The 16,107-nt window shown below is 40.3% G+C and overlaps 1 protein-coding gene across 1 annotated transcript in view; it reads left to right on the top strand.

Annotated features, from left to right (window-relative positions):
• Positions 1 to 4,609: 4,609 nt before the first annotated feature.
• Positions 4,610 to 16,107, top strand: part of BDP1 (BDP1 general transcription factor IIIB subunit) — an 87,049-nt gene continuing 75,551 nt past the window's right edge. Inside the window, 2 exon segments of the mRNA XM_020998485.2 lie at positions 4,610 to 5,286; positions 10,689 to 10,962. Of these exon segments, the coding sequence (XP_020854144.2) occupies positions 5,060 to 5,286; positions 10,689 to 10,962 (501 nt within the window). The 5' untranslated portion in view covers positions 4,610 to 5,059.

A 16,107-nucleotide genomic window follows, 5' to 3' on the forward strand; every position in this document is an offset into this window, starting at 1 on the left:
ACATTTGGGAAGGGAGAGTCCTTGTTCCAATGGACAAGGTGGTTGAGATGGGGGAGGTGGGCAAATATGCTTAAATCCCTAACTGACACTCTGAATGCATTTTTAAAATGCAGAAATATTGTGATTCATGACTGTTAATAATCATTTATTAAGTAACTACTATGTGACCAAGCACGTGTTAGGGATAAAAATATAAAACAGTCTCTGTCCTAAAGAAGATTAAATTTTATATGGGGAGATAATGTGCATATGTAAAGCATATACAAGACATATAAAATATGTACAAGGCACTTTTTTGGTGTGTGCGGGGGAAAGGTTCTGTCCTCCTATTGTTGTTCAGTCATGTCCAACTCTCTGTGACCCCATTTGGGTTTTTTTTTGGCAAAGTCACTCAAGTGGTTTGTCATTTCTTTCTCCAGGTCATTTTACAGATGAAGAACTGAGACAAATGGGGTGAAGTGACTTGCCTAGGGTCACACACCTAGTAATTCTGTGAGGTCAAATTTGAACTCAGAAAGAGGAATCTCCCTGACTCCAATCCCAGCACTCTGTCTACTTTACCATGTAGCTGCCCACCAATCCTCCTATTAGTAGTAGTATTCTTGAGCTCAATGGATTTAATGGCTGGCCAGAAAACATGACCATTGTATTGTTTCATGGGAAAATTAACTCAAGCATCTAAACAACCAATTTAGAGATGAATATTTGGAACCACAACCTGTTTTTGAGGTATGGCCTTTGTGAATATAAGTCTTGATTCTGCGATTAAATAAGCTCTAGAGGCAGCAGACACGATGGTGGATAGAATGCTGAGCCTGGAGTCAGGAAAACCTGAGCTCAAATTCAATTTTAGTTATTTATGAGCTGAATGCGGTAGGCAAGACAATTAACCTCAGTTTGTTCAATTGTAAAATGGGGCTAATAACAGCACCTACTTTGTAGGGGTGTTGTGAGGATCAAACGTGATTAATATTTGTAAAAAGCACTTAACAGTGCCTGGTCCGTAGTAGGTGCTATATAAATGTTTATTCCCTTACTATCTTAAAGACAGTGACAATAATATGTATTTCTTTAAAAAAAATCTAAATTTTATTGATATATTTTGTTTTTTATCCATCAAAATTTCGCTTATCCCTCTCCCTTTTCCTCTTGCAGGGACCCATCAAATACACACACACACACACACACACACACGTACGTTTTGGTGAGGCAATTGGGGTTAAATGACTTCCCCAGAGTCACACAGCTAGTGAGTGTTATGTGTCTGAGGTCACATTTGAACTCAGGTCCTAACTCCAGAGCCAATGCTCTATCCACTGCACCACCCAGCTGCCCCCAATATTTTTTTAAAACTTAAAGAGAAAAAAAAATCAGCAAAACTAATCAATACATGAAATATGTCTGAAACACCGCCACGGACCTCCCATTTTTTGCAAAGGAATGGGATGGGGGTATCTTCTCATATCTCTGCATTTTTGCAACATTCATTTTTGATCATTTTGTTATTCTTTCCATTTATACTGTGCATGGTGTTTTCTTGGCTCTGCTTCTCTGCATCAGATTGTGTAGTTTCCATGTTTCTTTGTATTCATCATATTAATAATTTCTTATTTCACAGTAATCATGTACCACAATTTGCTTAACCATTTCCCAACCAATGAGCATGTATTTTGTCATTATTTCTTTTGAATCTCTTAGAATCTCTACTACAGTGCTATGTGGTTAACAGAATGTCAGGGCCAGAGAGGATTCTTGGGGATGATGTAGTTCAAGACCATTACTAGAGGGCCCCATTCAGACTAGAGGGCCCCATCTTCCCCACCCCTGGCCTAGGCAATCTATGACTAATCAATAGTTAAATTGATGTTTTAAGTTCTTTCTCCAGAAGTAGCATTACCTACTTCACAGAGTTGGTATAAAAAATGTACTTTGAAACCAGAAAGCACTACATAAACGTGAGCTATTATATCATCTCTACTTCATCCATCCATACCCTTTTGCTTTTATCTTCTTCCACCTTTGATTTTTAGTAATAGCTAGGGACATAGACAAAATGGCACTTAGGAAAGCCAGTTCTAACAATAATCTGCTCAATGGTCCTTGGCATATCATTTAACCTTTTTGGTCCAGTCTAAATCAGAAATTTTTATTCAGGTAATCGAATGGGTAACTCCAGGTACAGAGGTCAGTAAATGTGAGCTAAGGTTTGGAGGTAATGCAGCCCTATTAAAAGCACTATTTGACTGGAACCTAGCAGCTAGAGTCATAGACTTTATAGAGCTGTAAAGATCCATATATTTATATCTTAGCTGGGTCAGTATTTCCTTAGCACTATCAAATCATCAAATAATAATGAGGGGAAAATATTCTCATTCAAGTTAATACCTTTTCTTTTTTACCTTTTTTTTAATTAAAGTTAATACATTTTCACTATGCACCTATTACCTATATGAGCCCAGATTTAGCATGTCAGTATTATTCTGAGCTTCATTTTCCATTTCTAAAAAATGAGGGTCTGGAACTACATCATCCCCAAGAATCCTCTCCAGCCCTGACATTCTGTTAATCACATAGCACTGTGGTAGATACTCTAAGAGATAAAAAAGAAATAAAAGACAAAGTACATGTCCATTGATTGGGAAATGGTTAAACAAATTGTGGTACATGATTACTGTGAAATAAGAAATTGTTAATATGATGAATACAGAGAAACATGGAGTTACACAATCTGATGCAGACTGAAGAAAGCCTAGGCCAAAGATCCTTTCCCTGACTACCAAACTTTCCCTCATACTTATCTAGGTCACCATATCTTTTCCATATCCAAATCCCATCCTACCATGCCCTTTGGAATCCCCATTCTACTGTTAATTTACTCTTCAAATTAGACATATGCCCTCCTTTTGGAAGTTACTTTTTGTATATTTTTTGCATTTAATTTTTCATTTACATGTTATTTATTTCTGATGGAATGTAAGCTCCTGGAGCTTTCTTTTTCTGTCTCTGTATTCCCAGCAGCTAGCACAGTACTTGCCATATTTGTTTGGCTGTTTTTCAGTCTTGTCTGACTCTTCATGATCTCATGTGGGGTTTTCTTGGCAAAGATACTGGAATGGTTTGCAATTTCCTCCCTCCAGTTCATTTTACAGATAAGGAAACTGAGGCAAATAGTGTTAAGTGATTTCCTCAGGGTTACACAGCTAGTAAGTGTCTGAGGCTGGATGTGAAGTCAGGAGGACTCCAGGCCTGGCACTCTATCCACTGCCACCTAGCTTATAGTAGGTACTTAATACCTGTTGAGTTGAAACGAATGATGGTATTATCTTTGTATACTCTGGTAGGAGTCTTTAAAATTAACAACAAAACAATTAGTCATCAAGAGTTGAATAGTTGGGCAGCTAGGTTGCACAGTGGAGAGGGCACCGGCCCTGAAGTCAGGAGGACCTCAATTCAAATCTGGCTTCGGACCAAACACTCGACACTTACTAGCTGTGTGACCCTGGGCAAGTCACTTAACCTGCACTGCCTCACCAAAAAAAAAAAAAGAGTTGAATAGTTAAGCTCTTTTTTTTAAGGTTTTTTTTTTCTTTTAGGCAATTGGGGCTAAGTGACTTGCCCAAGGTCACACAGCTAGTAAGTGCCAAGTGTTTGGTCTGAGGTGGGATTTGAACTCAGGTCCTCCTGATTCCAGGGCCAGTGCTCTATCTACTGTGCCACCTAGCTGCCCTGGTTAAGCTCTTTTTTAAAAATTAATTTAAAAATTCTGAACCTATCAAATAATATGAACATTTTTATATATAGTGGGGAAGAGGAGTTATATAGAGCTTACAGAGTTATAAGAGCTTTTTTCCAACAGATAAATGGTCAAAGGATTTAAAAAGATGTCAAAAGAAGAAAGGCATCGGTAAGTTCTTTCTTCAGAACTAGCATTATCTAACTCACAGAGTTGGAATGAAAAATGTACTTCGTAAACTGGAAAATACTACATAAATGTGAGCTACTGATTGATACACTCCATTTTAGCTCTTCTCTGACACTTTATCAAGGAATGGAGGCTGTTACTTCTGAGTTTCTAAGCCTCTTTTAGACAAGTAAAAATTCTAGGAATATAAACTTCCAAATATAAAATCTCTAAAAGTGTTTTCGGTGTGGGTCTTTCCTATGGAAAACAAGAGAGGCTCCTCTCACCAGAAGATAATTCCTGTGGGCCTTAGGAACTCTTTCAGACAATTTGCAAAGAAGCAAGAAGGGGCTGTGATTAGCGGGGAGGCTGCCCACACCGGGGAAAGTCGGGGAACCTCTGAGTCTGTACACATTTTTCGTCCCCCCACCTCTTCTTCCCTCCCCGCCCCCGTACCTACAGAATCCTAGGCGGGAGAAAGGCGGCCCGCCATCCCGGGGGATCTTCCCGGGGGCTCATCCCGCCTGACTCGCCCCGGGCCCCGGGCAGTGGGCAGGCTGCCTTTCCGGGCAGGGTGGGGGGCGCGGAGAGAAAAGCGAAATGTCCCGGAAGCCCAGCCGGGACCCCGGCCACTTCCGCTCGCCTCGCTTCCCCCGGTTTCCGTAGGCCGGTCCCGGCTTAGTTTATGGTCCTGGGAAAACGAGCGTCACTTCCTCGGCATCCGGTCCCGGCGGGGAGGCTGGACTTCTGCGCTCAGCCCTCGAGCTCCCCGACCCCGGAGCGCCCCGAGAAGTAGCAGCAACACACACCGGGGCCCAAAGACCTGCGGGCGATTAGGGATGCGGGCGCCGGCCGGATGACGTCATCGAGGCCGCGTCGCCGCGCGCCGCGATGACGCCAGGCGCCGGCCGGGGCCGTCTGCAGGCAGGGCCCCGAACTGGAGGGACGGTAGCCCGCCAGCCGTGGCCCGGAGCGGGGACATGAGGAAGAGGCGGCGGCGGGAGGCAGACGGAGGCGGGGCCGCCCAGCGGCGGTAGCAGCGTCCCTGGGGGTGGCAGGTGTAGCTCCGGGGCAGGAGCGTCACCTCTTAGCCCCCCTTTCCCAGTCAGTGGCCGCGTTCGGGGCTGGTGGCGGCGGCGCCTCCCTTAGTCCGCCACCATGTTCCGGAGGGCGCGACTCAGCGTAAAGCCCAACGTGAGACCCGGGGCTGGCGGCAGGGGCCCGGCCGCTCCCGAGCCGCCGCGCGGCCAGCAGGCTCCCCGAGAGCCCGAGCCGGCCGACCCGCCGCCGCTGCCGCCAGCGCCCGAAGCAGCCGAGACCCCGCCGGGGCCCCCGCTGGATCCCGGGGGAGCCGAGCCCCCGGAGGACGAGGCGGCCGAGTATGGGTAAGAGCCGGCCGCGCAGCCCCGAACCCCCTCCCGCCTCTGCCCCAGGGCACGAGTCCGGGAACATTTAGTGAGCGCCGCGTGCGGCTGGGTGAGCGGGGCTGAGCGCCAGGGTTACACCTGCCCTGGGGGGGCTCCCGGTGCAATGGGGGGGGGATGGAGAGAGGGAGAGGCAGAGAAAACAGCTTTGTCTGCAGAAGAGAGTGACCCGAAAGTGTCAGTGCAGTTTTGAGCTATTAAAACTCAAGACTTTTGGGACACAATCTAGGATAGTTATCCAAGGGAAGGCACTAGTATTGAAGGATTGCGAATGACTTCTTTCGGAACGTGAGGTTTTAACCGGCTCTTGACGGGAGCCAGGAGGCAGTGAGGAGCAGAGAATTTCAGGCGAGGAGTTGGGATGTGTGGTATCTTGTGGGAGGAACACCAGCTCCCCAGCATGTGGTGATTTACTCATCTCCTTATCCAGCCCTAACCTTCAACTCCTTACACATCTTCAGCTGCCTGTTGGACATCTCCAGTGGAGGGTTCTTAGAAAATCAGCATGCCCAGAACTGAACTCATCTTTCTCCCCAAAGCCTCTTCTCTTCCTAATTTATCTATTACTGTTGAGGGCACCACTTGTTAACCTAGACTCACAACTTATGTGTCAACATCAACTCTTGACTCTCACTGCCCCCTTATCTTCCAGTCCAGTCTGTTGCTAAATACTGTGGCTTTTACCTTCATAATATCTACTGTATATACCTGCTTCTCTGCCACTGCTGCTGCCTTAGTGTAGGCACCATCATCTCACACCTGGACAGTTGCAATAGCACTGGACTATTGCAGTAGTGGCCTTCTGCTTGTTTTCCCCCACTCTGATCTATCCTCCACTTAACTGTCGGATTAATGTTCATAAAGCAGAAGTCTGACCATGTCACCCTCCTCTTCCTCTGATTCCAGTACTGCCTTGTTAATTCCAGAATCCAATATAAAATTCTCGGTTTTGCTTTTAAAGCCCTTTGTAACCTGGCCCCATCCTACTTTTCTGAAACCTTACTCTCCTCCATGTACTCTTATATCCAATGACACTGGCCTTCTTGCTGTTCATAGTAAAAGGCACTCCATCTCCATGTCTGGAGTTCTTTCTCTCCTCATTTCTACCTCCTGGCTTCCCCGTCTTCCTTCAGGTCTCAACTAAAATCTCACCTATGCCTTTCCTAATCCCACTTAATGCTAGTACCTTTCCCCTGTTGGCTGTCTCTAATTTATCAAGTATATAGCTTGTTTGTACATAGTTGTTTTTATGTCATCTCACTCATTAGACTGTGAGCCCTTTGAGAGCAGGGCATGTTGGGTTTTTTTTGCCTTTGTATTCCAAGCACTTAGAGTGCCTGGTGAATAATAGGCACATAAGAAGTACTAGTTGGCTTGAGGAACAACAAGGAGGCTAAGGTCAGAAGAGTACATGAAGGGAGAGTAAAGGTAGAATGGTAGCTTTTAAGATGCTTTGACAACTAAACTGAAGCTTTTTAATTTTATCCCAATAGGGCACCACTGGAATTTGTCGGGTAGATCAGTGATGTGGACAGACTTGTGTTTTAAGAAGATCAGTTTAACTGAGTAGAGAATATATGTAAGTGGGGAGAAACTTGAGGCGGGAAGACCAACCAGCAGACTATTGCAGTAATCTAGGTGTTAGATAAAAAGGCCCTGCACTAGGGTAATGATGGTGGTGATGTATGGCAGGGACCATATAGAAGAGATATTATAAAGATGGAAATAACAGGAGTTGACCTCTGATTGGATATTGGGGAGGGGAGAGAGTGAGGTGTCAAGGTTGACACCTATGATGTAAGCCTGAGTGACTTAGAGGATGACATCCTCAACAATAATAGTGAGGTAGGAAGAGGGGAATGTTTTAGGGGAAAGATAATGTTCAGTTTTGGACATGTTGAATTTAAGATACCATGGGATATCCATTTCAAGATGTCTGATAGGCAGTTGGATTGTAGAACCAGTGAGAGGTTAGGGTTGGACAATTAGATCTGAGAGTTACCTACATAGAGATGGTAGTTGAAACCAAGTGAAATAGTACAGAGGGAGAATAAGGCCCAGGACAGAGTCTTGGGTAACCCAAACCAAGGAGATTGAGGAATAGTAGATAGGTTGGAAGAAAACCGAGAGAGAGTAGCGTTATGAAAACCTAGAGAGAAGAGATTCTCAAGGAAAAGAGGATGATCAACAGTATTAAAGGCTGCAGAAGGATGAGAACTGAGAAAAAGCTATTAGAATAGAGTATTAAGAGATCATTAGTAACTTGTGAGAGAACAGTAAAAGTTAAGACAATGAGAGGAAAGAAAATGGAGGCATCATTGAGGTCTGCTCAATGAATTTAGCCACAAAAGGTAGGAGGGATAAAAGGATGATAGCTAGCAGGGATGGATGATCAGATAAAAGTTCTTTTGAGGATGGAGTAGAGGTGGACATGTTTGTTGGCGGTAGATAAGCAGCCCATAGAGAGAGAACAAATGAAGATTAGAGAGAAGTAGGCCTGATAGAGGGGCATTCTGCTTGAGGAGATGGGATGGAATGGGATTATTTGTGCATGTAAGCCATCTCTTCCTGTGAAACGGGGATGAATGATGAGATAGTGGAAGAAGGCATCTCAGTGATGTAAGATGAGAAATAGGGAGAAGAGGGAGTTCTTAGTGAGTGGCCTCAATTTTTCAGTAAAATACGAGGCGAAGTTCTCAGTTGAGGGGGCAGGTAGAGTAAGGGGAGCTTTAAGAGTTTTGAAGATAAATTTAGAAATTTGGTACATCTGCTGTGGTGAGTGGGCTGATAAAAGATTATAATCTGACAAAAGAATATGTGAATTCATTAACATGGAAGTGGAACACTTAGGGGTGATTAAGGTTAAGGGTATGATTGTTGTCTGTAGTTGAGGTGGAATGGAGGAGTAGGTCAGGTGAGTTCAAAAGACTGAGGAACTGATAAGTTAGGGTATTTGAGAGAACATTAGTATGTTGAAGTATTCTAATATGAAGGGAAATGAGGAAGAAAGACTGAGGTAATGAACTCATTGAGGAAGGGAAGAGAATGTCCTGAGCGATGGATAATAGCCACAGAGATTCTGATTGGGAGATAATTTTGGATGTCTTGAATCTCAAAGGAAGAGATGATGTTTGGTAAAGGAGAGTGGAGAAAGCACTTTAAGGTTGGCAGGTGCTTTACAAATGTTACCTCTTTTGAGCTTCACAATACCCCTATGAAGTAGGTGTTGTTAATGTCATTTTACAGGTGGGAAAACTGAAGCAGATAGAAGTTAAGAGATTTGTTTAGTTAGTAGATGTCTTGAGGCAGTATTTGGAATCAGGTCCAAGAGACTCCCAAGTCTGAGTGACTTAAAGTCCAAGGGACCAGTGAGGGACGGAGAGAGAAAATGAAAGCAAACAAATAACATTTTTGCAATTCTTTTTTTTTTAATTTTAATTTTTAGGCACTTGGGGTTAAGTGACTTGCCCACAGTCACACAGTTAGTAAGTGTCAAGTGTTTGGTCTGAGGCCAGATTTGAACTCAGGTACTGCTGACTTCAGGCCTGGTGCTTTATCCACTATGCCACCTAGCTGCCCCTATTTATGCAATTCTAAGGTGCCTTAAGTGTCATTTATAGAAGAAACTCAAAATAACTTTATTAATTTCCAACTAATTAACATGAGAAGATATCCTAACTTCAGCACTTGTGTTGTCATCAGACAAAAGAGCAGCTCCCTGGTGTACCTTAGATCGATGCAGAGTTTGCACTCTTGCTTGTTGTCCCTGGCTGCCTAGAAAAACATGATGAAATTTATTCAAAATATAGCTCCTGAGGCACACAACAGATTATTCCTATACTTCAAAAAGAATAGATCTTTTTTAACCAAACTTTAATGGAACCATTGCAGACATCCTTTGTCTTACTCAAATCCATGCCATACTTGCAAGGAAAAACTCCAGGTTCTAGAGAATGAATTCCAAGAATAGGCAAGATTCTTTGATGAACAGGATCAATTTCAGTTATTCTTGAGTCCCTACCAAGGCTGGTAGAGCTTCAACCTGCTCTATTCTCATCTGCTATTAAAGCCAAACCCACTTAGCCCTCAGAATTTAGGCGACTTTGGAGCAAATTTAACACTCATCATACCCTCCATGCATTTAGTAGTACTTAGTAGCTCTTGCAAGGTGATAGCCATGGCTGGCTTAAAGGAGCTTCTACAAGAAGCATGGCACCACAGGGCAGCCTCATTCTGAGTGCTGGGCTTGTCCTTAGCCTCTCACATAATCTTAACTGGGCTCTCACTGTGGCAAGGCAGTCTTTGCATACCCTTCTCATTGTTTCACTATCCCACTCATCACAGTAGCTTTTCTAAATCTTTTCTTTCCTCCTCAAAATTCCCTTGGCTTTTTCCCCATCACTTTCCTAGCTGAGCACCTTGTCTCATATTTTATTGGAAAATTGTGACTGTTCACAGAGAGTTCCCTCTTCTGTTCCTCATCTCACATCACTTGGATGCCTTCAGCTATTTCCTCCTTCACTCCTATCTGACATGAAAAGGTGGCCCTTCTCTTTGTCAAGGCAGGCAGACCCCTCTGTGCTGTGCAGTGATCCCATTCTATCCTGTCTCCTCCAGCTAATTGCCCCCTTTCCTCCTGTATCATCTCCATCCTGTCACTGGCTTCACTGACTTTCTCAAGCCTCAGCAAAAGTCCCACCTTCATAAAACCTTTGCTGCCCTCCCCCCCCTTAATGCTAGAAAGTTACATCTGAGGTTCTGTCCAATTTCTCTTATATATATCTTGTTTGTATATAATTGCTTGCATATTGTCTCCCCCTTTAGTCTGTGAGAACAGAGATTTTTTTTTTGCCAGTGCTTGGCAGAAAAGCCTGGTACATGGTAGGTATTTAATGAATGCCTATTGACTTGACCTCTGCTTCATTTGACATTGTTGATTATCTCCTTCAGGATATCCTGTCTTCTCTTGAGTTTTCATGACAACTCTCTCCTGGTTTTCTACCTGTCTGTCCAGCTGCTTTGATTAGTCTCCTTTGTGGTTCTTCATCCATGTCACAACTGTTAACTGTGGGCTTCTCTCACAGCTTTGCCTTGGGTCTTTTTTGTATTCTGTATTATTTGGCTTGGTGATTCATAAGCTCTCATTGGTTTCATTATGATTTCTGTACAGATGATTCCTAGGTGTCTGTTTCTAGCCCTAATCTCTCTTCTGAACTGATGGCATCTGAATAAGTAAGATTATACCACATTTATCTTAGTACTTGTTTGTGGTTTTAACTGAAATAAGTTTTAAAATTAGAAAATAAATGTTTATGGTAAATATTTTAAGATAGTTCACGATATACATTTTAATATTTCAACAGTGATGAAACACCTGCTGGGAATGATGCTGGACAATCCAGTAAATCTTCACCGGCTGTTTTACAAAGAAGAAAGCGAATATCAACTGTGCCTAGTCCTGCTAAACCTAGTGCCCCTTCTCCATCAGTTCCCCAGGACTTGTGCACTGTTCAACAGGAAGCACCTCAACCAAGTCCCCTTCCAGCAAAAGAGAAGCAGCCATGCTCAGATCGTTATAGGATACTCAAAGCTCAAAAGCTGAGAGAAATGCTAAGAGAGGAAATGACAAAAAGAAGGGTAAGGACCTCCATTAAGAATGGGATAGGGAGAAAGAATGAAATTTTGATTCTGTAATTTTACTGGAATTCTGTTCAAGTGTCAGTAAACTATATCTTGGGAATTGTTACCTGGAAAAAAAATCCATGGAGTCTTGTACCCATGCAAATATATCTCTCTTGATTCTTTTGTGGGAGACTGTAATGAAAGACAGCATGGTTTGTTATATAAATTCTGTTTCTTTTGTAAAAGGCCTTTTTTCTTTTAAAAATGCTTTACCAGTTTTTGGGTTTTTTTTTTTTAACTTCATTGTCCCTTCTTGGTACTAATTTGTATAGAACCTTCCCTTGCAACAAATAGTACAGGTAAGCAAATCAAACTTACTTGTTGATAATTTCTAAATGGGTATATCTCATTTGATAATATACCACCCCTTTTCCATGGAGAGTATTTATTAAATTAATTTGAATTCTTACAGCTTTTAAGCATTGTTTTCCATTATATTATCATGGTGGTTGTGTCTATTGTTCTTTTGGTTCTGCTCACTTCATTATGTATCATTTCAGACAACTTCCCAGGTTTCTTAGAATCCCTCATTTTTATCATTTCTTATGGCAAAATAATATTTCATTAAATTTATATAATACAATTCAGTGACTTTCTAATAAACATGAACCTACTTTGTTTCCAGGTTTAATTTTTTGCTACCATAAAAAGTACTGCTATACATATTTTGGTTCATATAGGGTCTTTCCATCTGTCTTTATCCTACTTGGGATATATGCCAGAAACTCATGTTGCTGATCAAAAGGGTGTGAACTACTTAGTCACTGTTCTTTCATAGTTTCAAATTGTTTTCCATAATGATTGGAATAATTTGCAACTTTTATTAAGCTTAATTTTAATTTGTGTACTTTCATATTTAATACTTTGTTTTTAAAATATTAGACCAAAACAATCATTTTCAAATAAGGATTTCCAAGTGATATGAAGATTTATTTAGTTCAAGGAATATGTGGTGTTTTGCATGAGAAGCTGCTGTACTGTTGAGAAAATGAAAGATGATAAAACTCATTTTTCAGTGAGAGAGTAAAATTGATCAGATTATGGAAATAGCAAATGTACAGGTGTTTAGGCTTTTAGGATGTGAGTATATAGGAGGATATTCTAATTTTAAAAGTAGTTGAATTTATACTTTTAATATATAAATTTTAAATGTTTTATGTGGTATAGTGAGGATCTACTGAGAGCTTCATCTGGGTGAGAGTTTGTCTGGTTTATCGGATTTAATCTATGTTAATGAGAATATTATACCCCAAGCCCTTAGAGGATCATGGTTCTTAGGACTTGCACTAATGGTCACTATAATACCTAGGAGGCTGAACCCTGTTAAATAAGCATTCAGTTTTGTTTGAAAGGGACTTAATGGGTACTAGTAAGCACATGGATTATGAAGGTTGTTCTTATCTCTCTCTCTCTATATATACACACATCTATCAAAAATAACTCTCTTATATTGACAATAGAATCTATTACTTTTATTTCCGAATGAAAGATGGTAGCAAGTAGATAACTTTTCCTAAGTACAGTTAAACTTACTCAGTCTTCACAACTCTTAGTGAAGAGAGGGGGACAGAGAGAAAAAAAAAAGTGCTGGTTGCTACTTTATCCTTAGGAAGGGTGAAAGTTGAGGATACCTCTTATCCTGCTGTCTGCCAGGAAAAGAGCTAGAGCAATTTCTCCTTTGTGTACCAGAAGTGAAAGAAAAAAACTGGAGGACAGAATCAACAGGCCCCTCCTGGAAAAAGCCTTTAAACAAAGTACAACACTCATTTAGGCTAAAAACTCAAAAGTATGCATAGAGTGATTTTTTTTTCAATATTGGAAAATTATCTGTCAAAAACCGAAAATTAGCATTATATTCAAAGTGCAAATACTAGATGCTTTCTCAATAAAGACTGGAGTAAAGATGTACTTTTTCCCCAGTATTATTTGACATGGTTTTAGAAATATTAGCAATAGGAATGAGATAAGAGAAAGAATAAAGGCATAAAAATAAAGAGAAGACAAAACTATCACTCTTTGCTGATGTTATAATTGTTCCTAAGAAAATTCTAGGGAATCAGAAAAGAAATCAGTTCTGAAAATTAACAATTCATTAAATTTTGGACAACAAAGTAAACCCACATCAACTGGCAGCATCTTTATATACTAACGTAAAATCTAGTTTCCGTCTTACTCTTTTCCAGTTTTCCCAGCAGTTTTTTTCAAAGAGTGGGTTCTTATCCCAGAAGCTGGGGTCTTTGGGTTTACCAAATAATAGATTACTATAGTCATTGACTACTGTGTCTTGCATATTTAACCTATTCCACTGATCCACCTGTTTCTTAGCCAGTACCAAGCAGTTTTGATGATTGCTGCTTTATAATGCAATTTAAGATCTTTAATTGCTAGGCCACCTTCCCTGCATTTCTTTTCATTAGTTCCTTTGATATTCTGGACCTTTTGTTTTTCCAAATGAATCTTGTTATTATTTTTCTAACTCTACAAACTAACGTAAAATCTAAGAGTCAATGTTAGAAAGGAATGTTCCATTCGGAGTAAATGCAAAATGTATCAGATATCTGGGAATCAGTCTGCTAAAGCACATTCAATACTTATGTAGATGTTACCATAAAACATGACTTCAAGAAATAAAGACCAACTTAAATAATTGGAGAAAAATTCTGTGTTCCTGACTGGGTTGAGCTAACATAATAAAAAATGACAGTGCTACTGAAATTAACTTACAATTAATTAATAAAGTTCTCTCCCATTCAGACTACTAAAGAGACACTTTACAGAGTAAGATATGATAACATTCATTTGTAGGAACAAAAGATTTGACATAGCTACAGAATTAATGAAAAGAGGTGGAAATGAATAAGAAAAGCACTTCCATATCTCAGACTGTATTATAAAGCAAAGATCACAAAAACGATTTGATACTGGTTAAAAAAATCAAAAAAGTAGACTAATAGAATAGACAGGGAAGAATCAGAAATAATTGAACTCAGAAAACCAGTGTTTGATAAACTCTAAAGCATAAATTGCCTAGTTTGAAAGAACTCACTTGAGAAGAACTACTAGAAAAAATGAAAAGTAGTTTGTTAGAAATTACATTTAGAGCAACATTTTACACTATATTCCATAGTAAATTAAAAACGTGTACATAACCTGAATATTAATGGTCATGCCATAAAAATTAGAAGACAAGATAATCATCACAAACCTTCCACTGCTATGGCTAAGGAGGTGAATTCAGTATCAAACCAGGAATAGAGGCATTAAATTGAAAATTTGTTGCCTAAACAAAATTAATACAACTAAGATAAGGGAAGTGGTTGTCTGGGGAAAATCCATGAAATATCTTTGGTAAGGGTCTAATATCAAAAATTATATATAGACTACATACAAAAATAAAAGACCAGAGGCCATTCATTGCTAGATAAGTAGTCAAAGGACTTGAGCAAACTGTTCTCAAAAAAGAATTGCAAATTAGTAACCATACTATGAAACAATGTTCCAAATCACTAATAATGAAAGAAATGCAAACCAAAACAACTTAGTAGTTTCAGTTCACACCTGATAAATTGGTCAAGATGACAAAAGATGGGCTTAGTCCATGTTGGAGGGGTTGTAGAAAGATAGATACACTAGAAATCCTGAATGTGGAGTGGTGGAGTTGTAGACTGTAGACTAACTATTCTGGAAAGAATTTAGACTTATACAAATAAAGTGACTAAAATGTCAATTTCCTTTGACCCAGAGGTTGTACTCCAGTTCTACCCAAAGGAGATCAGGACAAATGGAAAGTCCTCATGTATGCCAAAATATTTATAGCAACACTATTTATCATAGCAAAGGGCTAGGGAATAGCTAAATAAATCGTGGTACATGAATGTAATGGAATATTACTATACTGTAAGAAATGATGACCATGATGTATTCAGAGGAGCATTGGAAAGACTAATATGAACTGATGCAAAGTCAAGCAAGCAGAACCAGGAAAACTATACATACAATGACTACATCAATGTAAATGGAAAGAACAACAAAATGATCAAAACTTAATACTGTGAAATTATAATGAACAAGCTTGACCTCAAGGAAGAGATAAGAGAAGATGCCCCTCAATCCCCTGCTTCTTTGCATGCGTTAGAGGTCCTGTGATTGTGAAGCACCACGTATCAGACCGTTTTTAATATGTTGGTTAGTTTTGTGAAACTTCTTTTTCTTTTTTATTCATTAAAAGGATGACTCTGGGAGGAGGGGTATGGGTGGGGTATATACAGTGGGAAATATAGGTGATGTGAAAGCAAGAAGTCACACTTTATCAGGTAGAACAAAAGGGATTGAAAAAGCCAAGAACTTTTGTTCATATACCCACTAGGAAAAGAGTGAATAGGTAGAGCAGAAGGAATACTACACCTCTGCTCCCCTTGTGTAAGGTAGAGAAAGGGAACTACAGGGCCTAGATTGTTGTTCCTCGGTTGAATAGGAAGAGAAAAAGAATCCAGAGAAAAGTTCCTCAAAAGATCCGGATCTTAAAAGTTCTGCCTAGTATTTGCAGTCAGTTTAGGTCACCAGTTCTTCCTCTTGAAGGTAGGAGGCAACACTGTACTTTTCTGTTTTTGAAGCCACTTCTTAAAATAAGAGATTCCCCCCTTTTTAAGGAACAAATAATTTCTGGATCAAAGGGCACCTGATTGAATGATTTTTGTCCTGAGACCTTTTGTTCTGGTTTGGAGCCCAGTGAGGGGAAGGGTAGATTTTTTTTTTACTCCTGTGTTCCCCTCCTTCCCCCCGCCCCATTCCATACAGCTAGAAAAGAAACCTGGTGTCAGTTTATAACTTGATTTTACTGAGAATGGCTGACCTGGCAAGCTCCTAAAATTTGAAGAATTCCATACCAGTGTTAAATGAGAAGTCATTTGCTTTGTCACCCAAGTTAAATAACCTTGAAAATCTTAGGAATGGGATACATTTTGAACATATCACAAAAATCATGATGTATTCCACTTTGTATAAGCGTATATGTACAAAATAAGAGCAAATTTAATTAAATCAAGTTCAGATTTAAATAGAAAATTTAAGTTTGGAACCATGCAGTTGTACTTGTGGGAA

Source organism: Phascolarctos cinereus, unplaced genomic scaffold (assembly GCF_003287225.1).
Source record: "Phascolarctos cinereus isolate Bilbo 61053 unplaced genomic scaffold, phaCin_HiC Scaffold_4;HRSCAF=312, whole genome shotgun sequence".
Taxonomy (NCBI): Eukaryota; Metazoa; Chordata; class Mammalia; order Diprotodontia; family Phascolarctidae; genus Phascolarctos; species Phascolarctos cinereus.